This window comes from Nuphar pumila, chromosome 5 (genome assembly GCF_984573655.1).
Source record: "Nuphar pumila chromosome 5, dmNupPumi1.hap1.1, whole genome shotgun sequence".
Taxonomy (NCBI): Eukaryota; Viridiplantae; Streptophyta; class Magnoliopsida; order Nymphaeales; family Nymphaeaceae; genus Nuphar; species Nuphar pumila.
In genome coordinates, this window is record NC_143253.1 from 48871616 (window position 1) to 48895725 (window position 24110).

At 35.7% G+C, this 24110-nt stretch overlaps 1 protein-coding gene across 1 annotated transcript in view; it reads left to right on the forward strand.

The window, feature by feature from the left end:
• The first annotated feature begins 2250 nt into the window (after window positions 1-2250).
• The window catches only part of LOC149837542 (oligopeptide transporter 5-like), a 35042-nt gene continuing 13182 nt past the window's right edge, over window positions 2251-24110 (forward strand). Inside the window, exons 1-2 of the mRNA XM_090008059.1 lie at window positions 2251-2379; window positions 9215-9432. Coding sequence (XP_089864185.1) covers window positions 2251-2379; window positions 9215-9432 — 347 coding nt within the window. The remainder of the gene's footprint in view (window positions 2380-9214; window positions 9433-24110) is intronic.

The window sequence follows — 24110 nt, forward strand, 5'->3', positions numbered from 1 at the left end:
GGGTGTGAGTTGGATCTCATCTAGATCCAGATTTAAAAAATGATGTGACTTAAGGCTTATCCATCCAAGACTTAGGGGAGAAGTAATAAAATGACTTGTGTGTCCTTGTGGGACCCACTAGTTGCTTTTATACAATATTTTATGTGGGATCCACAAATATTTTATTGGGCCCACGTATTTTGGGGCCGTCGATATTTTTTTGGAAAAAATGAACTTTGGTCTATTGGCTTCGTCTTGACGAGCTAAGCAAATTTTGTCATTACTAACTGCTTGTTTTGCTTAAGGAACTCATTACGGATCTTCAAACTTTTTCAGCAAAAATCATTATGGAGGTTTGTGTATGTATCCTAAGCATGATTGGCTTTGTGAAATTTTCTCATTTTGCCAAATGAGTGCGATATAGCTCTCTGAAGATTTTGAGTGTATATCCCTAGGGATATATACATTCTAAGTATAATTGGCTTTACAAAATTCTTTTGTTTCACATTCCAAGTCAATAGGATGAAATTACGTAAAAATACCTCTTATTTTTATTCTGAAGTTTACTAAAAAATTATGGGTCTTATATCATTACCCTGTTAAAAGAATTTCATACTCAAAATTTTATTGTAGGTACTACGTGAATAGCTCAAGATATTTCTCACATATGTTAGACTTAAGCTCCCAAGTACAATCATCTATTCCATAGTGTTGTCATCTCACTTTAACAAGTGGGATGGCCTTCAATCTAAACACCTATTCTTGACAGTCTATGATATTTTTTAGTTACTTCCTATCCAACACAACTTCTACCCATCAAGGGTATTCAAGTTCTTTGATAAGGTCACCATTTGCGAGTTGTTCAGCTAATGCAATATAAACACAACCCACTGTGGGTTTCTGATCTGTCTTTGGTGGTGGTAGTCATTAGAATGGATGACTGTTGTAGTTGTTTGGAGGGTTCGACCGATCTGGTATTCCTCCATTGATCATCTGAGGCCTTTTTGCGACATTCTTGTACAAAATAGCCCCGCTTGTCGCAATGTAGGCAACCACCTATATCACAAGGATAAGTTTGTCTGAGATGATATGCGTTATAACTCGAGCAACTAAAATTAGACTATTGGTAGGATTGAGCAGCTCCTTCTATCTGTGGTGGCCTCTTGGTCAGTGGAGTAGAGTTTTTTCCTCGAAATTCTCTCTTATGAAAAGGTGGTCATGATTCCTGTCTACTAGAAAACATTCTTTTATTGTTCTCGTCACTTGTTGGTTTCCTTCTTATGATCCTCTTGGATCGCTCTCAGTCCATATTTATTTTTTAAGTTGCCATTACGGCAGCTTGAAATGTCCATAGCATGCTTGTTATTACGCAAGACCGCAACCCTTCCTACAACCCATGAATGTACTTGTCATCTCTCTCTTGGCCAATCTAGAATAATTTGGAGCAGTACCACTCGAGGTTTTAAAATTTGGTAGTATAGTTGATGATACCCATACTATCTTGTTCGAATTTCAGAAACTTCATCTTCTTTTGGTTTCTAGAGTATATAGAGAAATAATTATTCAGGAAATCCCTTCAAAAATTACCCAAAGGGATGACTTCATATTCGGAGAACTGGATTAGTTTGGTGGTGTCCCACCACTTTCGAGTATTATCCTTCAGTCGGTAGGTGTCAAAACTGGTTTTCTATTCTTTCAACACCCCTAGCACTTGAAATACATGCTCAGTTTCCTTGGTTCAACTTTCTGCAAGTTCTAGGGCAGCTTTGTCGGCAAAGACTGACATGTCTAACTTGAGAAATTTCTCGTAAGTGATTCCTCCATTGTTCTCATTATGAGGCGAGACCGATTTCTTCCTTATCTCACAGATGGCTATGACCAGATTGTTGAGGGTTTCCAAAAGAGACCCTTGAGTGTTGGACTCCTCACTCGGCACGGTTCTCCTCATCGTAGGAGCCATCCATCGAATCACACATAACTAAAGTGATTTAGTTTCTTTTATTATATATAAGAAAACAAGTTTACTTTGTGTGTGTGTGTGTGTGTGTCTATATATATATATATATAGCAAAACAAACATACACACATTGTCGTATTTACAAAAGTCACGCACCACTAGCGGACATAGGCAGCGAAAGTCTCACAAATAATTCTACTAACTCAAAACATAATCAGTTTTTAAGAACTGAGTTTCTTTTTCGAACTAAACAACCTTAGATATGACTATTTTTTACCACATCGCCTTGGCTTGGGCACAAAATAATGTCGATGATGGCATATTTGGAGTGTGCTCCAACGATATTTACGTATGCTCGGGTGAAGCCGGGGTGTAGACCGGTGATGTCTAGTCATAATGAGGCATGGCAGAATGATAACTCGAGGAATCCGAGATATCAATTGGTGAGTAGAATGAATTGTATGTCTCTTTTGGACTGTATAGACCATGAGGAGGCATTGTCGGGTGGTAACTAGGTGAATCACAAGTCGTAGTAGAGAAATCCCATTTGTCTCCTCCCAAGCTCGATAATTTCACCGAAGTTGATGGGGCACTACTCCCTTTGCTAGAGTTATGTGGTTTGCTGATGTGCAATGTCTTGTCCTTAAGATAATGTGTTGCTCGTCGACCCATGTCATAGGTGTGTTTCCTTTGGCATTCATTGGCAGAATGCCCTTATTCCCTGCAGAACTAACAATCCTTGATTTTAATTTTTAATGGACATATCCATTCTGAATGCATAATGTGACATCGATAGCAATAACCTCTCAGGTCGTGAGTTGCCATCTATATTTGATAAAATATTTTTTCATGGTTAGAACCTTGAAAATAATACTTACAGTGCGATATCATGAGCATGATGAATCTTGAATCAGGTTTCCTAGAGTTAGGCTCTGATACCAATTTTATAATGTCCCAAATTTTCAAAACAAAACTTTGTCCAAATTTCATAGATTTTTTTCTTTGTAGTAGAATTTAGAAAAGACTTCAGCAGTGAAAATAGACGATAGTTAGTCATCGGTTTTAGAAGATGTCAGGCAAGTCACAGGTATATGGTCAATCACTCATTGTCCACCAAAATATTTCATTTAAGCAAACCAAAATGAGTTATTTATTATAAACAATACTGCTTAGTAAAGCCATACGGGTTTATAAATAAAATGTCCAACAAAGTTTGGAGAAACCCTAGATCTTGATGTCACCCTACTTCGCATATTATATTATAGGTTCATTACCTATGTCACCTATAAAACAGGGTCAGAACCATTCCTGGTCTAGTAGAAAAATATTTCAATTCTAACAAGTCTAATATGTTTGAAGATATAAAAGCTCAAGTCTCCACGTCCTAGCATATCAGTATCTCATGGATCGAAGTAGGAGCTTCTCGAGCCATGTTTAGCCATTCGAATACAGTTTGACTCCTTTACCTGATCAACACAATAGTGTATCGAGATCAGTACTTTACACAAGGTGATGCATGAGTAGAACTAACACATATTCATTCATTTATTCATTAGTGTACCTATAACTAATGCATTGTTTTGATAATTATGAGTTTACCTTATGGTATGCAGGAGAACTTAACTTCGGAGTTAAATAAAACTATCGTGGTATTTATTATGCTATGTGGTGCAATTTTTGCAAACAGTTATTTTAAAACAAGATCTGCACACCAAATAATAAATTCAACACTAGTCCTTGCACTCGTGCAGAGTGGCAAGTCGCGTCTCCTCAAGGAACAGGAAATAAAGCATACTATTTTACTTAAAAATCTCACTTTATTAATACTTTAAAAGAAAATAAAAGAATTACACTATCTCTGCAAGTACAATGCAATAAAAGTAAACATAATTAAAATGAAAGAAAATCCTAAACTAAGCTTGAGACTTTCTCTCTTCGGGCTTAATTCAAGAGGCAATGATAGATATCCTCCTATGCAAGTAGCAACCTCTAATAGAAAACACCTACAAAACAAAATAACACAACTATACCTATACTAACAAGGCTATTATTAAAATAACAAAAATTTCGTGGGACTAACAGTTAAAAACAAACAAAAAAACTCAAAAAAATTAAACCTAACTAAATTTGAGAACAACTAAAAGGAAATCAACAACTAATTAAATAATCAACAATAAATCTATCTAATTTAACACTACTCAAAAACTAAAACAAAAACAAAAACAAAAACAAGAACTAATGGTCACAACTAAAAAGATTACTAAATAAGAATACCTCTATTTTTCTTGATGAAAATTAATGCACACACACGAACCAGACCTAACTAACACTAATATATCGAATAGCACAAAGCAACACCCAAAAGCAATAAAAAATAAATAAACTAGTCTACCCGATTTGCAAATAAAGAAAACTCAAACTCGGTAGGATCTGTTAACTTTAGACAGAGGATGGGCATGGTCAAAACAAATCAGAATCTCCTTAAATTTGCATAGACCTAGCCAATATCCTCTAGCTACGTGTCCGCCTTGTTATTGGCCAAAACTATACAAAAACTCACCTGAAATAATGAGCTAAAACACGAAATTCACTTTACTAATTTCTATTCTTATCGATAAAGCAATTAAAAATTAATTAAAACAATACAATTCGATCTAGTTAGAAACTAATCAGAATTCATACTAGACTAAAATCAATTCTAAACTAAGAAATAATCACTAACTTGTTGACGAAATGTTAGAAATTAATTAAAAAATACAAAAAGAAACTAAACCACACGATATAATCACCTACCACTAACATGAACAAGAACTCAACTAATATCGTCTAAATTAATCCTAAAAATGATGACGATGATAGAATCTAACGCAAAACAACAAGATAAAAATAAATTTTAATCTAACTAATATAGAATTAAAATTAATAAATGACCAAAATTACATATGACATGTCAAAACTGTAGGACACGCTAACGCCGATTGACGCTATTCAATTAATCTATTCTACCTTAACTCTAATCAATTTAATCTCATTAAAATTTTTAAAATAAACTAAAAAACAACTTAATAAATAAATCAATTTAATAAACTAACAAAGAACTATACGCTAAATCTAGTTAAATCTATTCTATACCTAACTACAAGCAGTGGGTGATAAGACTTACCTCAAGGGTTGTTCGACGAGTTTTAGAAAGATAAAATCGGTCCGTCTTTCTTGAAACCACATACCCATATTTTTTTCTTACTACAACATTGATATCTTCTTGTTGCACATATCTCAGAGCTGAGTCTACGAAGGGAAAGATCGATGGAGAAGAAAAGATGGTCGTCGATTGCTAGGTGAGATTCTCGATCACTGACAATGAAGGTAATTGGCATTTTCACACAATTTTGATTTGAAGCTCTAAAAGATTGTACCTACAATGATTAGATACAAAATACAACAAGAAGAATAAAGAGAACACAAAGAGCACAAAGGCAATCATAGAGAAATCCAAAACAAAAAGGAAGAAAAGAAGAAAAAAATGATAGAGAAGAAACAAAGAGATATAGGCCAAGAATATATCAGACCTAGCTTAGGTCCAACTGGGTTCAAGCCTACCTCAAGTGGGCCCAGTCTAAGTCAGAAGGGCTGGATCTAGTAAAAAAAATATAGAAAAAGTCAAGCTATCAAGGTCAAGTAGTCTTGATTCAACTGGGCTCCGTCTAGGTCAGGCAGGTCCAAGCTCACCTCAAGTGGGCTCGATCTAGGTCAAATAGGCTTTACCCAAGTTAAGACCAAAAATAAAAGAAGGGTGAGAAGAGCTAACTTGGTAGGTCAAGTAGGTTTGACTTAAGTGGAATCAATATAGCTAGGCAGGCTCAAGCTCACCTCACGTTGGCTTTGTCTAAGTCAAGTACGCTAGGCTAGAACCAAGAGAGAGCGGGGAGAGAGAGGACTGGATATTTTTTCCTAAAAAAAGAGGGTGCTATCCTCTATTTAGACTTTTATGTGGGTCTTGGGTATGGGTATGGATATGGGTATGAGTTGGATCTCATTCATATCAAAATCCAAAAAGTGATGTGACTTAAGGCTTATCCATCCAAGACTTAGGGGCGAAGTAATAAAATAACTTTGGTGTCCATGTAGGACCCACTAGTTGCTTTTATGAAATATTTTATATGGAGCCCACAATTATTTTATAGGGCCTGCGTATTTCAAAGCCGCCGATATTTAAAAAAAAATGAATTTTGGTCTATTGGCTTCATCTTGACGAGACTAAGCAGATTTTGTCATTACGAACTGCTTATTTTGCTTAACGAACTCGTTATGGCTCTGTGAACTTTTTTGGCAAAAATCACCATAGAAGTTCATGTACATATCCTAAGCATGATTGGCTTTGCAAAATTTTCTCATTTTACCAAATGAGTGTGATATGGCTTCATGAAGGTTTTGAGTGTATATTACTAAGGATATATACGTTCTAAGTATAATTGGCTCTGCGAAATTTCTTTACTTTGCATTCCAGGTCAATATGATGAAATTACATAAAAATACCTCTTATTTTTATTCAGAAGTTTACCATAAAAATTATGTGTCTTACATACTCACTACTACCACTAATTGATTGTTTAATTGCAAAATCTAAGTCAAGATTCATCATATCTATCACTTTCTACCCATCCATGCATTCAACATTCATGCATTTTCAACATTCAAGATTAAGCATATATGCAAAAATACAATAATTGCACTTATATGTCAAGCATAAATTAAAACTTGTACCTAACTTTATTACTTGCTGCAATGATCATTTGATCGTGCACAACATGAATTTTTCGTTCTTCATTGCCTAAATGTTGAAGATGCACACTTTTCAAAAGACTAAGCTTGACTCTCTCGCATATCCAGTTTTACGAGACATCAAAGATACAAATGCTTTATAACTACTTTTTTTGGAGACCACTATATATCTCCAAGTAGGATGATCAATACTACAATAGTATATTTTAACCCTTTCAGAGGAAGTGCCTATAACAATCGCACAATATATATAATTTATCTTCAGAAACTAACATATGAGAAAATAACACACACACACACACACACACACACACACACACACACACACACACACACATATATATATATATATATATATATATATATATATATATATATATATATATATATATATATATATATATATATAACCATAAACATAGTAAAACCTAAATGATAAACATAGAGAAACAAAAAAAAAAGATCTACAACAACAACCACAGTATGAAATATAAGCATACGAATCATCGAAAGAAGTCGTTAAATCATGTTTTAAAAAAATTATATTTAAAAAAAAATATCCGGTTCAACAGTTAAATATGTGCTTGTCAGAAAAAGTTGCCATCAAAGTTTCCGGAATACTTGAGGATAAAGTGTCATTGGAATAGTTGCCAGAATAATTGCCGAAAAAGTGGTCACTGGGAAGCAAGTTGGGGACCACTGGTTGGAGATTACAAATAACCCTAAAAATTTATACGAACAGATTGTGGGTTGCGGTGTTTCGGTTTTTATACTCATGAAATTCTCACATAATTTTATGCGAACTTCGTGACATATGTGTGAACTTCGTGACATATGTGCGATGTTCTGAAGTTTGCGAGTAAAAAAAGGTTCGCATAAAATTTATGTGCAAATTTCATGGCATATGTGCGATGTTCTAAAGTTTGAGATTAACATGAAGTTCACACATAAATTTTATGTGACTTTCATGATGTTCACAAGAAAAAATGTATGGATCTCCTTTTAAGTTATAGTTTGTGTTACCCGAGGAGCGGAGCAATATCGCACTAACTTTGCCAGTTTCGTGCATGCAAGGGTTAAAAAGTTCATAGTGAAGTTGGGTATTTATGATTTTGGACATGAGAAGACTAGTAGAAATTGAAGAGCATTTCCAAAAAGTGTCGTTTTCCGTACAATAGGGTCTCAACAAAATTAATAATTTTTTTGTTGCAAACAGTTGGACAGTCACAATGCGTTGGCATGTATAGTTATGATGTAATATACCGCTTGTGCTATTATATGGGAGAAAAGCACACATGGAATAGAGCACATACAAAATTGGGTCGGTGAAAAAAAGAAAGTCAAGAACAATAATACTAAGCACCTGGTTGACTGAGCCTTCAAAGAAGGCATACAATTTATAGTAGGCTGAAAACATGTTGAAGCATGCATGCAGATGTATAGAATAGCTAATTCAGCCCAACATAGCAGACGTATTTGCCATCCTAGAATTAGTTTCCTTCTCAAACATGCTTTACATGAGTAGGTTGCATACTTGCATTTCTGTGTTCTTCATGAATCATGATGTCGCAATGCAGGTTCTAAACTGTTTGTATTTTTTTTTAAATGTTATATTGAACGATTTAATCAGGCTTTAGTGACGTTCGGTGTCTATGGTGTTTCAAGATTGCAATTTCATGTGTTTTTTGGTCGTCTCTCTCTCTCTCTCTCTCCCATATTAATGCCTTACGTTTGAAAAAACGCCCTATCCGTTTCTTCAAAAAATAACAAAAGAAAAACCCTTTCCTCTAAACCCCAACATTACATACACACATAAGTGACAAATATTTGCAATATTCTGAAATATCACCAAAAAGTATATTATTTTGGTTGCCGTGTTCAATAGCCCAAGTATCGTGACATTATCGCTTTAACAAAACTATTCTGATGGTATTGTGCTATTACATTTTTAATGATTGTTTTCTAGGAAGAAATGATTATTTATCTTTGACCTAGTTTTTATTTTGTTTGGTTTCACATATTTTTGTTCCTACTTTCTAATTTTATCGGTTTTTGCTGATAAAGCATGAGAAAATAAAAAACTTACAAATTTCTCACAAGAATTTTGATGTCGCTGTTTTCCCAATTTTAAACTTTTCTCACACCAACACACATTTTAGCAATGAAAAGGTGATATATTGCACTTCCCAACCCCACAATTTGGAAAAAAAAAAATTCTGCTACAATATTGGGATCACCAAATCACCTGTAGGTAAGAACACAATCAAACAGCAATTTGGCCAATGAGTTGTGGGTGGAGCTACATTAAGGAAAAGGGAAGAGCAGAGGTGGAGATCTGATGTTAGTGAATAGGAAATGTAATGCAGCCTTGGATTTCTTCATTTTTTTTCCGATGCAATGGGTTTGAGGGATTAAGGCCATTAGAGCAGTGCTGAACACTTGGGACAAAACAAAAAAAGAAGAAGCAGATCTGGGACAAGAACTTGACTTGTTCAGGACATCTTTGCATCTGGCCAGCAGTGTCCATACTGGACTATTCTATACAGTCCTGTCCATGCAATCAAACGACTCCTAAGGGAATACAGCCTCTCCAAGACTGTTCTTAACCAGCTTGTCCAACTTCGGTTATTGGAAGCTATTGCAAAAGCTGCTGGTAGTAATACGTGCGTCTCCGGCATGAACAGATCATATACGCGGCTTGGACATTTCTTAAGGCATAGGAAATATGGATACTATAATGGATCCTCGCCTAAACTATTGGGGCATTAAACTGGACGTTTGATTTGCAGGGCGCACACTTGTTTAGCACCAACTCATCCTAGACAAGTGTCAGATGTTTTTGCAAATTCACCTAAACCCTAAACCCTAAAACAAATCACCTTGTGTTGGGACGTTGCAAATTCAAATCCCAAAGGTATCGCTGTATAATTGGTATGGGTCTGCCTAACCCCAACTTGCCTTTAAAAAAAAAAGGTATCAAATGTTTTTGGACAGTGTTTGCTGCAGATCATGGGGCCCACACGGAATGGGACAAAACAGTCCTCACGAACTATTGTGTCCCACCAATCAAACACCTCTTGGAGGACAAGAACCAGGTGTAATTCCAAATCTGGCACATAACTTAAAACTAGAAAGGTCTTCTTCCTGCCATGGGAGTTTCGAAAAGTTTTCTTCACAGATTGTGACCATATTTCTCTTCTCAGCCGTATCGTGGAGAAACCTAAGTCATCATGGTAGACACTGAAATGTTACATTCTGCCATGGACCAGATCCAAAACAATTTAGATACCTAATCATTGATTCTCGATTCAAATATTCGTTTTTGAGTAGTCCAGAACCGTGTATCTCTGGCATGACATACCTACAATCCTTTGCTCTTAAAACGTTGATCGAGGATTTGAGAATAGAGGCACTCAAACAAACCCCAAGATTCATGAAAATATCATGTGTATATATATATATATATATATATATATATATATATATATATATATATATATGTGTGTGTGTGTGTGTGTGTGGATTTATATTTGCTACAATGGATTGTACTTATCAAGTTGAAATCTCATGATGCAAGTTGTTTTGACATAATCTAACCTCATAATATGTTCATGGTGCTAGATTTAGTATGAATTGACTCTCGAATCATGTTTTTTTGACAAAAGAAACATGCTTTTATGAGCAGAAAAAAATTGATCCATTCATAGCCATTAATTTTTGAATGGTCGATAAAAATCTGTAACAGGTCAAATTCTGGTGATCCAAAAGCTGGTTCTCGCTTGATAAAACATGTAAATCACATCTATGGTGTTAGATGTGAGAAAAAAAAAAGTTCTGCCACTTCACATAGTTGATTGTATAATTTACAAATAACAGTAACAAAATATATATAGGAAAACATTTGGTAATGGCACCATTAAATACAAACACATTAGATCTTCATGCACAAGTTGTTTTAATCCAATCCAATCTCGTGAATGAATTTATCATGTTTAAAATAGTGGGAACCAGCTTTTGGATACTTTTTTTTCAACAAAAGACATGATTTTATGACCCAAAAAATATTGCATATTGTAGGATATTGATTAAAAACCTAACTACATGTTGTAATCAGGCAATTCATGTAATATCCAACATTTTTTGGTATTTTTTCTAATTTTGCGATGAAAATAATCCATCGCAATTTTGCGACGGATTAGCGAGAGAAAATGAGTTGTCCCTAAAATTTGATTTAGTTGTAGGATTTACGACAAAACAATTTCGTCGCTACATTCGGCGCTAAGTAGCGACGGATTAGTGACGAAATTACATCTATCACAAACTATGTCACACCTTAGCGACAGAATAATGACATTTTTTTTTGTCGCTACTCCATCGTTGATTAGCGACGATGTTTGCGACAGAATGTTTCTGTCATGAATCTGTCGCAAAGTAACGTCGATGTTGGCGACGTAATTGTTTCATCGCAAATCTGTCACTAATTTTTTATATAAAACGCCCATCTAGGACACAAAATTAACTCAGCTCTCTCTCTCTCACCCGCGCTGCTCGCCCCGACCACCTATCTCTCTTTGGTGACCGCCTCGGCCACCTACCACCCTTCGGCGACTGCCCCGCCTACCTCCTGCCCTCCGACGACCGCCCTAGCCACCTCCTCCTCTTTGTGTCTAGCAGGCACCCCAACGACCCCGAGAACCCCCCCCCCCCTCTCTGTGTCTCCTCTCGTTTCCCCAATGGCCACCAGTGACTACGCCGACGATCTCCCTGTCGTCGTCCCTCTCTGACCTTGCTCTCCAGGAGGCTCACTCGGCCGACAACCTCTTTTCCCCGGTGACACCTCCCCCTTTGGCTCAGGTAACCCACGACTCCCCTCTCTCTTTTTGTTGCATCGCCGACCATTTTATTTTTCGCCAGGGAGGGGCTGAGCCTCCCTGCCTTACGGGATGCGAGGGAGGGGCTAGGCCCTCTCCCTGTCTCCCTGTCTTATGGGTTGCACTGAAGGGGCTCGGCCTCTCCCTTATTTTTTTCGCCAGGGAGGGGTCGATCCCCCTCCCTATCTCCCTGTCTTACGGGATGCGCGGAAGGGGCTCGACCCCCTCCCTTATTTTTTTTTCTCCAGGGAGGGGACGAGTCGCCTCCCTATTTTTTTTTCACCAAGAAGGGGCTGAGCCCCTTCTCTATCTCCCTGTCTTACGGGATGCGAGGGAGTGGATCGACCCCCTCCCATGTTTTTTTCGCCAGGAAGAGGTTGAGCCCCTCCTTGTTATTTTTTACGCCAGGGAGGGGTTGTGCCCCCTCCCTATCTCCTTGTCTTACGTGATGAGAGGGAGTGGTCGAGCCCCCTCCCTTTTTTTCACCAGGGAGGGGCCGAGCCCCCTTCTTATCTTACGGGATGCGAGGGTGGGACTCCGACCCCTCCCTGTTTCCTTTTTCGTCAGGGAGGGGTCGAGTCTCCTCCTTGTATTATTTTGTATATTTGTGTTTTGCAGGTACATTGCTGAGCTAATTGCATGATGCTTAGTGCTAAGCATCGCATGCGGCTAAAAATACAATGCAAAAAGAAATAAGAAAAAAATGCAAAGGCAAAAGCAATTCAAATTGGGTAAATACCCGTGGTGAGTAAGTGATACAAGCGCATCACATGTTATTTAATTTCTTGGATACAACACTTTTCTGTTCACACACTCACTTAGTTGTGGATATCTAGGACTGCTTTGATGGAGTTTAGAGATCATGATGAGTATGATTTTAATGTATGAAAATAGAAGTGTTCTTAGTTTTGGAGTACAGATTTCATGCTAGGCATGATAGTAGTTAGCGAGATATTGGAGTGTGTTTGTTGTAGGTACATGTTTGGCATTGTTTTGATATGAATGCTTTGAATGTATTGCAATGTTTGATGTATCTGTATCCATGCTTGTATGAAGTTATTTTCCATTTGATTATGCTTTTCATATGAAATTGTATTATGAAAACATGCTTTAAATGAATGTATCATTTTATGGAATGTGATTTCATATTTCTAAATATCCTCGTGATGTATATAAATATGATATTATGGTGTTACACATGAAAATATTGAATTATCAATACATGCATAATAGTTCATGAAATTGCATTTTTTGTTAAGCATGTTTGTGGTATAGAGGGAAAGAAAATTTACTCATTAATTGAAACAAAAAATTGCTCACAAATAATCACCAAACAATAATTAATAGATAAATTAGATATTTTTTTCATCATAGCATTATTAAGATTCTCTTTTAACTGGTGATGATAATATTCGTAACATTATAGGATAAAATGACTGCAAACCGTGAATAAATGTATCGTAGGATAGCTGATAATGAGGTATCGCATGAATATATGAATGGTATTGACAATTTTATTGAATTCACAATGGCAAGTGTCAGTACAATAAATCTCACTGATCGGATCAGATGCCCCTGCACGATATGTAAGATCAATCGATTTGTCGAACTTCATGGCGTTAGACATCACCTATACAAGAAGGGTTTTGTTAGTGGTTAACAGAATTGAACGCTTCATGGTGAAGAATTTTAGAATAATTTTGATGCACGAGTGGATGTGGTGCACGATAATCTATATGTGGATTTGATATTTGATGTTGCAGAACCAGAAATGGGTTCTGCTATGGGACATAGTGATGCACCAACTGGGGTAGAGAAAGAAACAACAAATGATGCAGCTAGTAGATTTTATGACTTACTTAGAGATGCTGATGAGCCACTGTGGAATGGTTGCGAGAGTCACACTATCTTGTTTGTAGTTCTTCAACTACTGAATTTGAAGTAGAATATAATTTGAGACAATCACGTTTTGACCATTTGTGCTCTATTGTGAAGAGTATATTGCCCAAAGATGAGAAATTGCCAGAAAATCTCTATCGTGCGAAGGTTATGGTTAATGTTCTCGGTATGAGGTATCAAAAGATAAATGCTTGTCCAAATCACTGCATATTATATTTCAAAGATCAAGAAAATAGCAGATCATGTCCGTCATGTGGGCATCCTCGGTTCAAGCCAAAGACAAGGGAAAATGGTAGCACGTGGTCAAAAGAAGTGTCATACAAGTCACTTCGCTACTTCTCTCTCACTCCTATATTATAACGACTGTATATGTCTTCGAGGACAACTAAGCAAATGATACGACATGCAAATAAAGTTCGACATAATGAAGACAAGATCACACATCCTGTTGACGCAGAAGCTTAGAGGCACTTTGATCGTACTCATCAGAACTTTGCAATGGAAGTGAGAAATGTTAGGCTAGGTTTATATACACATGGATTTAATCCATTTGGGGGTAGATCAACTTCATACTCGTGTTGGCCGATATTTGTCACTCCATACAACCTTCTTCCAAGATTGTGTATGAAGCGTCAAAATCTTTTCTTGTCTCCATTGATCTCTAGTCTGACTTCTCCGAGCCAAAATCTTGATGTATATTTAAGACCATTGATTAATGAACTAAAAATACTGTGAGATGTAGGTGTTCTTACGTACGATACCCATAAAAAACAAAAGTTCAATATGAAGGTTGTTGTTCTATGGACAATCAATGACTTTTCTGCATATGATATGTTATCTGGTTGGAGCACACATGAGAGGTTGGCATGTCCGTACTACATGGAGGATACAAAATCTTTTAGATTGACGCATTGAAGGAAGTCGTGCTAGTTTCATTGTCATCGTCAATTTCTACCCAACGACCATCCGTTCCGACGACAAAGGAATGTGTTTCGAGCAGGCATAACTGAAATAGAAGGTTCACCCACAAGGTTTTCTGGCATAGAGATTTTAAGAAGATTGCGATACTTTCCATGTGGACTGACAGATGCCCGTAGCCCGACGCCCTTCCTTGGATTTGGGAAGGATTACAATTGGACAAAGAAATCTATATTTTGGGAACTACCATATTGGCCAACCTTATTGATATGACATAATTTGGATGTGATGCATGTGAAGAAAAATATGTTTGATAATGTGTTCAATGCGGTAATGAATGTGAACGGGAAAATGAAGGACAATCCGAAGACCCGTATGGATTTAAAAGTAATATATAAAAGACCATAATTGAAACTCAAAGAGTACAATGGCAAAATACTGAAACCAAAGGCAAGGTACGTGCTTGGACCAGATCAAGTAAAGCAGGTATGTCAATGGTTGAAACAGTTGAGATTTTTATATGAATACGTCTCTAACATTGCTCGGGCTGTAAAAATAGACGAGGAATAGTTATATGGGTTGAAGAGCCATGATTGTCATGTCATTATACAACGGTTGATACTCCTAGTATTTCATGATATGTTAGACAAACCTATATGGGGGGTATTGTCTGAGTTGAGTAGATTTTTTAGAAAATTGTGCGCATTAGAAGTCGTAGTATCTAAGGTAAAGAATCTCAATGATTCTGTCGTCACTACTATTTGTCAACTAGAGAAGATATTTGTGCCAACATTTTTCGATGTTATGAAACATGTGATCATATATTTGCCATATGAACTAAGGGTTGATGGTCCTGTGCAATATCAGTGGATATACCCATTTGAAAGGTATATATTTTTTTATATTTTTCTCTTCAATGTTATTGAGAAATTTATTATAATCTGAGATGTATATTGTTGACAGATGCATGTTTGATCTCAAAAAAAAAGGTTCAGAATAAAGCAAGAGTAGTGGGCTCTATTTATGAGGCGTACACTTTAGAAGAGATTTCAAATTTCTCATCTATGTACTTTAAACCTCACATTCCAACACGTTACACATGCCCACCTTGTAATGATGATGGAGAATAATTTACGGTAGTTGACAAATTGTCGATATTTCAACCACTTGGGCATGCATTTGGCAGTTGTCGGTCATGACTCTTGGAAGATCAAGAGCAAGACGCAATACAAATCTCTATCTTTTTTAATTGCTCAGCAATTGACCCATACATCGAGTAAGTATACTTAATATGTAACACTAAGTTCTATACGTGCGTACATGGTTCGGTAATATAAGTATTTGTTAAGTATAAACGTTTTGATCTGGAGTTGCGAAGAAAACTTTCATATCTCACTGATACAGAAGTACAGAAAGAACGTGAAAATAAGTTTGTGGCATGGTTGAAAGTGTTGGTAAGGGCGATGACATACATTCTTTTCATGTAAACAACAATAAGTTACTCAATTGGTTGTTATCACAATCATTGTTTATGCTTGCAGGCCATGGTGATGTTAAAGATTAAGAAATATGTGATTTACAAAATGGTTCGACCAAAGTTGTGAAATGTTACAATGAGTACATCGTAAATGGTTATCGATTCTATACAAAAGATTATGGTATCAACAAGTCAATGATGACTAGTGGCGTGTGCATCAAGGGTAGCAACTACGGTAAAAACGAACATGACTACTTCGGTATTATAAAAGAAATAATGAAGTTGACTTACTTAGGCACAAATAATAGTGTAACTTTATTCAAGTATCATTGGTTTGATCCCACAACAACAATAGTCGGCAAAGCCTCAGGCATTGTGGAGGTGAATCATAAATCAAGGTTTGGAACATATGAACCATTCATATTAGCCTCACAAGCTCAACAAGTTTACTATACTTTATATCTGAGTACAAGGAAGTCAGATAGAAATGAATGGTGCATAATTTGTAAGGTGAAGTCTAAACTATACCTCGAGTATGATCAGCTACAGGAAGACAAGTTAACTGAAGAGAGTGATTACTAGCAATCAAATGATATGTATGACTTCTCTTATGGTCACGATGTCACATCTCCATTATCCGATGACACATGTATGGAAGAATGTGATCCAAATGATATACCAAGTGGATGGGCACCTAATGTAGAAGAAGACAAAAATGACGAAGAGGAGAAGGAGGAAGAAGAAGAATATGAAAGTCAAACAAGTGATTAGGAAGCATACTCGATCTAGTGAAATACATGTTTGTGTGCTATGAATGATTTGAATGTATTGCCATGTTTGATGAGGTAGTAGTTAGTGAAATATTAGAGTGTGTTTGCTACATGTACATGTTTGACATTGATATGCTATGAATGATTTGAATGTATTGCCACGTTTGATGTGACTGTATCCATGCTTGCATGGAGTTATTTTCGATTTGAATATGTATCCATGAAATTGCATATCATGTAACTGATCTAAATAACATTTTTATTTGTTAGAATATGGTTCATGGAGGTCACAGTGGTCAAGGACCAAGTGTAGGTCGTAGGACATCATTAGGTAAATATATGTGTGTTATATTTAAATATAAGCATTCATTATGTTTTTCCTTATATATTGATATAAACATTGTTACTTTTTAATCGTCTTTATAGAATCCCAGCTCAGTGATAGGCAGACTCAACATTCATCTTCACACAATGCTTCGATACGTATATCATTTAAATAATTATATACTTGATTAGTTTAAATATGCATTGTGTGAATTTATAATTCATTGTTCTGTAGGTGATGTTTTGCCTACACATGACTCACCTACACCAACTACTTATACACATCACGAGACAACGCCAGATGTAGGGTCTTCTTAGTGTAACACATGATGACTCATTCAAATAGTGTGTATCGATAGTCGACCGTAAGTATTTCATTGTCACTTGTCTAATATTTATCTTATAAATAATGTATATCGCCAGTCCATTGTTAATGTGTATCAATTCATGTGCAATGCGAAGTTCGAGCAGCAAGAAGTAATACAAGAAATTAAGAAGTCACTATTGCAGCATCTTTCAAGACCGGTCGCGCAATAAAAAGAGTACTCGATGGAGGTGTTGGACAAATTAATATCATCATTCATGATATGCAATCATTTATTATAACTAATGTGTTTCATATTTAATTTTTTGTTATACTCATGTGTGCTAACTTTCTAAAAGTATTTGTAGGCTTCTCATCGCTTCACGATTGTGAACGAGAAAAATAGACGTGAGGGTAGTGTGACAAAAGGTGACTGCCAATCGATTTGCCAACATGCTGCATAATATGAAGACTACAACAGAAAAAATAGCTGGTGGGATAAATGATCCACTGCAGTGGAAGGGTCATGGGCCTTCTACTATCACGAGAGATTATTGGGATTGATGTGTAATAAGTGGGCGAGCAATGAATTTTGAAACCGCTCAACAGAGGCTGCACAAAATCGAGCACAGATGCCTGATGCCCATCTACACACAGGTGGATCTAAAACTTTTGGGAGCCACAGAAGAAAATGGTAACTCATCAATATATATATATATATATAATCAAATTTTTTAGTATTTCTGCATACTTATTAATTGATTTTTTTATCATTTAACATTGCAGGAAGCAGAAAAATGAGACATTGTGCATTACAAGGATGTGTTTATTGAAACACATAAATGTAAGAGCACGAGAGATTTTGTATCAGAGAAGGCGAGAGCGACATTGGTATGCATTTATTGTATTAATAAACATTATAATATACAAGTTACTATGAATTACATTATCATAAATATTATAATTCTTAATTATTAATTCATATTCTAATCATTACTTTGTAAGAGTCATACGAGCAACAAATGGTAGAGCGATATGGCGATGACTCCACTTAGCATTCGTCTTTTTATCCTGCAGCATGGGTGACTGCAACCGGTGAACCTAAAAAGGTTTGTGTGTTCAGGTTTGGGAGTAACATGAACACCACAGCAGTTGTTGCCTCCTGCAGCCATGACTCTCAGAGTTTTTCTGCCAGCATCAACTCCCAACGTCCGATTGACCCTGCTATGTCTTGGGATGGTGTCTGTCAGCGTCTTGAGGACAAAATGTAGTACTTTTTAAATGAAGTCATTCCCAACATTGTCCATAATGAGTTGTGAAACTTTTTTCGGGATAGGAAAACTTTGTCTGCATTCAACATGAGTTCTGATGCTCGTCAGGTATAAAGATTCATGTCATTTGTTTCATGTCGTTAGATTTCAAGCTAGTATATGCATGATTGAATACATATATGCATGATTGCCTCACTATAATTTTTTTTGACACCTTTAGAACACATATATGCATGATTGATTCACTACACAATTTTTATGACACCCTTATAACACATATACGCATGATTGAATCACTATGAAAGTTTTTTTACAACCTTACAACACATATATGCATGCTTTCATCATTATAAAATTTTCTTAGTGTCTTATAACACATATATGCATGATTGAATCACTATGAAAGTTTTTTGACAACCTTAAAACACATATAAGCATGCTTTCATCACTATGACAACCTTAGAACACATATGAGCCTGATATTAACATATATGAAACTTTTTTAATGCCTTATAACACATATATGTATGATTGAATCACTATAAAAAATTTTGATTGCCTTAGAACATTATACGCATGATTGAATCAAATATAAAGTTTTTTGACTGCCTTAGAACACAGATGAGCATGATTGAATCACTATGAAAGTTTTTTGACTGCCTTACAACACATATGAGCATGATATTAGCATATATGAAAGTTTTTTGACTGCCTTATAACACATATATGCATGATTTAATCAATATGAAAGTTTTTTGACAACCTTAGAACACATATATACATAATTGAATCAATATAAAAGTTTTTTGACAACCTTAGAACACATATATACATGATTGAATCAATATAAAAGTTTTTTGACAACCTTAGAACACATATATGCATGACTGAATCACTATGAAAGTTTTTTTACAACCTCAGAACACATACAAGCATGCTTTCATCACTATGAAATTGTTTTACTGCCTTAGAACACACATATGCATGATTTAATTACTATAAAATTTTCCTTAGAATACATATATGCATGATTGAATCAATATGAAAGTTTTTTTACTGCCTTAGAACACATATTAGCATGATTGAATCACTATGAAAGTTTTTTTACAACATTAGAACACATATAATTATGATTTTATCACTATAGAAGTTTTTTTACTGCGTTGTAACATATATATGCATGATTGTGATACATAACACATTTATTTGACAACCTTATAAACCATATATGCATGTGTGAATCACTCTGACATTCTTTGACAACCTTAGAACACATATCTGCATGATTGAATCACTATGAAAAAAAAATCAGTCTTAGAACACATATCTAAATTCTGTTAATGTCCTTCAGTTTATTGCAAGTCTATGTGTCATTCAACCATTTACTTTGTTGCATTAAATTAGGTGCATTGCATATAATTTATTTCATTATATTTTGTTTATAAATACTAACATTTTGGTTCTCTTGTAGGATGCTGGAGATGATTAGGTGCATTGCATATTATATTTTGTTTATAAATAAAGAGGATGATGCCCAGAATCTTCGCGAGGATTAGATTCATGTGTTTAATTTGTTGACGTTCTTGTAACTAATTATAACTTGGCAAGGACTGTATTTGGTTGTTAAAGTTTAACTTGGAACTTGTGTTAATTTTGTTTTACCTGTATATGTATTTTTTATGTGTACTTTATTTTTTATAAACAAGTTATATGAATTGTATAACGAGAAATTTTTCTCAAGTTTCAAAATATTTCTATTTTTTTTTAAAATTAGCGATGGATATTATCCGTTGCTACTCCATCGCCAATTTAAATCAGTCGTTGCTTTGCGATGAAATTTAAGATGTCGCTAATGGCCGTTGCCAAATTGGCGATGGATATTAGCGATGGATACGTATCCCTCATTATAAATTAGCAACAAATTAAATTTTGTCGCATAACCAAATCAGTCTCTATTTAGCAATGAATTAGCGACGAACATAATCCATCGCTAAGTAGCGATGGATTGACACCAGATAAATTCTGATGCAGTTTAGCGACTAGGGTTATAAGACGAACGTTATCCATCGCTAAGCAGTCACTAATTCGTCGCTAAACACGTTAGCGACGGATTTTGTGATGGATAGCATCCGTCACTAATACACATTTTTCTTGTAGTGATAATAGGATTTTGTTTAGGCATATTTTATGATTTTAGAGTCAATTGCTGCGTTTGTATTGAAATTTCAAGAAGAACGAACTTTGTTTTGTCCAAAATGGAGTTGTATCAAGTTTGAAGTGTACTCAGCAAGTTGCAAGGGCATTTTGATTATTTCTGAGTTATTTTGAGGGTATTTTCATCATGACATTCAACCCAGAGTTGACCAGGTCAGTCAATTGTATAGGGGACATATTTGTAATAATTAGATTTGTTTGGGTGGTGTTATAGTGATTTTGTTTTAGAAAAATGATAGAATTGATACATTTTTCTTTTTAGGAGCATTTTGATCATTTCAACTAGGATAGCAGTTGCAGTTGACACTAGCTCATCCAACCCCAACAATTCAGATTTGCCAAGGTGAGTTGGACCATGCCACTTGGCTAATTCTCTTTTTGAGTTGTCTTCTAGTTGGTTATGTTAACTAGGTTGACCAGCTACTGGGCTAACTAAGAGCTCATGATTTTGATCGGTTGGGATCTAGTTGGAACCTAATCAGATTTGGACCTTTTGAGATCCAATTTGCTTATAAATCTGGATTTTTTGAGATCCAAATTTGCCTAGGCCCATACCCATTTCATGTGGGACCATGTTTAAACCCCTTTAAGGCTGCACATCTCTTTCTTTCTCTTGTTGAACGCTTTCACCCTTACACTCACTCTCTACACCTATTCTCTCACCTTCTTCCTCCTCTTGATTGATGACTCATCTACTTCACCACCATTCTAGTCGAACTGCGCCACTTTCCTTCGTCGTCCGACAACTGTTGGTAGAGTGTTGTTGCGTGGAGAAGCTTCAAGGAAGGACAGACTAAAGTAGGTGGGCCTTCTCCATTTTTCTTCTTTTTTATCTTCTTGGTTTCCCCTTCTCATTTCATCATTTTCTTTGTTTTTGGGCATCCTGAAGGTGGAGGACGAACTGCAACACTGTGGTTGCTGCAAGGTGACAAGTAGTGTGCTGAGTAGTTTCGTTGTGGACATATACCCATCGAATTTGCGAGCCAAGGTAGGAGCTCAATCTCTCTCCTATAGTAGTAGCATACATAGACACGATTGTATATTTAGAAATATGTTTTATGATACGTGCATAACGATTTAAGAGGTATGAATGTGTGTCATGCATCTGCATACAGCGTTTCAATGTTGCAAGCTAGTGTATGAGGTTGAGTTTAGACTGGTCGACTTAGTAATATATATAGTGGTAGCTGTCTGACCAAAATGGATGCATGTTGCGATGGAAGTTTAGGGAACTGCAACGTTAAAAAAAAAAATCTTGAGCTTTTGAAGTGCCACTAAAGATCAAAATTCTTCCCAGACTTTTAGTGGCGCATTAAAAACACCGAAGGCCCTTTATACACAACAAAAGACCTATGGGTAAAGGGCCTTGAAGAGCCACTAAAGGTCAATTTTTCACTGAGACATTTTAGTGGTGCTTCAAAAGTGCCGCTAAAAGTTCTTTTTAACACTATAATGCATTAGCGTCCATCAGACATTCTTTTTGGTCAGGCAGCCACCACTTTATATACATAAGGAAAACTGGTAGTTGCTTAATGCTTGTTCATGCTTAACGAAAAGCACATGTTTAAAAAAAACATCTTTTGAAGGTACTTCAAAATTATCTTTAAAAGATTTAACCCACGCCTTGTTTAAAAAAAAAATTACAGCTCTTCAAACCCGCCACGAAAAGCTATTTTTTTACACGAAATACGTTAAGCATCCATCACGCGTACGCGATGGACGCTCAACACATGTGTTTTCTTTAAGCATGAACCACTCACTATATATATATATATATATATATATATATATATATATATATATATATATATATATATATATATATATATATGAAGAAATTTCTGACATGACCCGCCAACCCGCTTCTTAGGTGAGTTCGGATTTGGCTTAAACGGATTTATGTCATAAACGGGTCGACCCACCTAACCCGTTTATTAAATGGGTCGGATTCGTGTTAGGGGTATGTCAACCCGCCAACCCAACTGACTCATTTAATAAACGGGTTAGGCAAGCGAGTCAACCCGTTTACCTGAATCCGGCCCACCTGCCAACCCGTTTACTCGACTCGACCCATTTGTTAAACAGGTTAACTATGTCATGTCGGGTTACTCGTTTAATGAATGGGTCGGGTTATTGTTTGCCATAGTCAACCCGTTTAATAAACGGGTCGGGTTCGTGTTGAGGTATATTGGCCCACCAACCCGCCGACATAACTCACCGACCTGACCCGATTGCCACTCCTAGTCACATGTACTCTCTCTCTCTCTCTCTCTCTCTATATATATATATATATATATATATATATATATATATATATATATATATATATATATATATATATATATATATATAAAAGCTGCCAAACACTCTCTTTGCCTGACGAAAGTAGACTATAACTGAAAAGACCAAAAATACGACTAAAGGATTTGTTTACCCCACTCCTTTAATGAGAGTGTGTATTGTGCGTTCAGGGCATCTAACCAGTTGGGTGTGGTATATATATATATATATATATATATATATATATATATATATATATATATATATATATATATATATATATATATATATATATATATATATATATATGAAGAAAAAGTGATAGATGTCTGATCACTTTTAAGCCGGACTAAAATGGATGTGCACATGGAAGCGCAACACACGCCCATGTTAAAAATATTTAGTTTTGAGCGAGCACTTCAAAAGCACTGTTAAAGTTTCTTTTTAGCGGGCTGAGTGTTCCTTACACATGCGCGATAGACTTTTAGCGCACATCCATTTTGGTCATACTCAAAAGTTGTCAGGCAGCTACCACGCACTCTCTCTCTATATATATATATTGTGTAATATATTGGCCACTAATGATTATATGAAACTAATGAGTTAGCAATCAATCATAGGTGCAAGTTGCATAGACTCAATCTAACGATACATGTTCAACATGGTTTGTTTGATAAGGATCATGCCTTTGATCGTGCTTTTCTAACGTAAAAATGTCACCTTTTTCGACTATGAAATTTTTGATACATTGTGGGCTGTTGATTTTTTGACCCCTTTAAAACCCTAATTATTTGTCATAATGACATGATTCAAAACAAGTTTTTTACTAATTAAACAGACCCTGTAGATCACATCCATAACATTTGATCTACAAAAAATCAGACTTTTTTTTAAGAAAAAAGTTATTTCTACTTATTAGTTTCTTACTTTCATTAGTAGCCAATATATATATATATATATATATATATATATTTGATGATAAAATAGCTCTCTCTCTTTCTCTTCTTCATTACAATTGGGAGGTGCTGGCGGTGGGCTGGACTTTCTATTGTGGGTTAAAGATC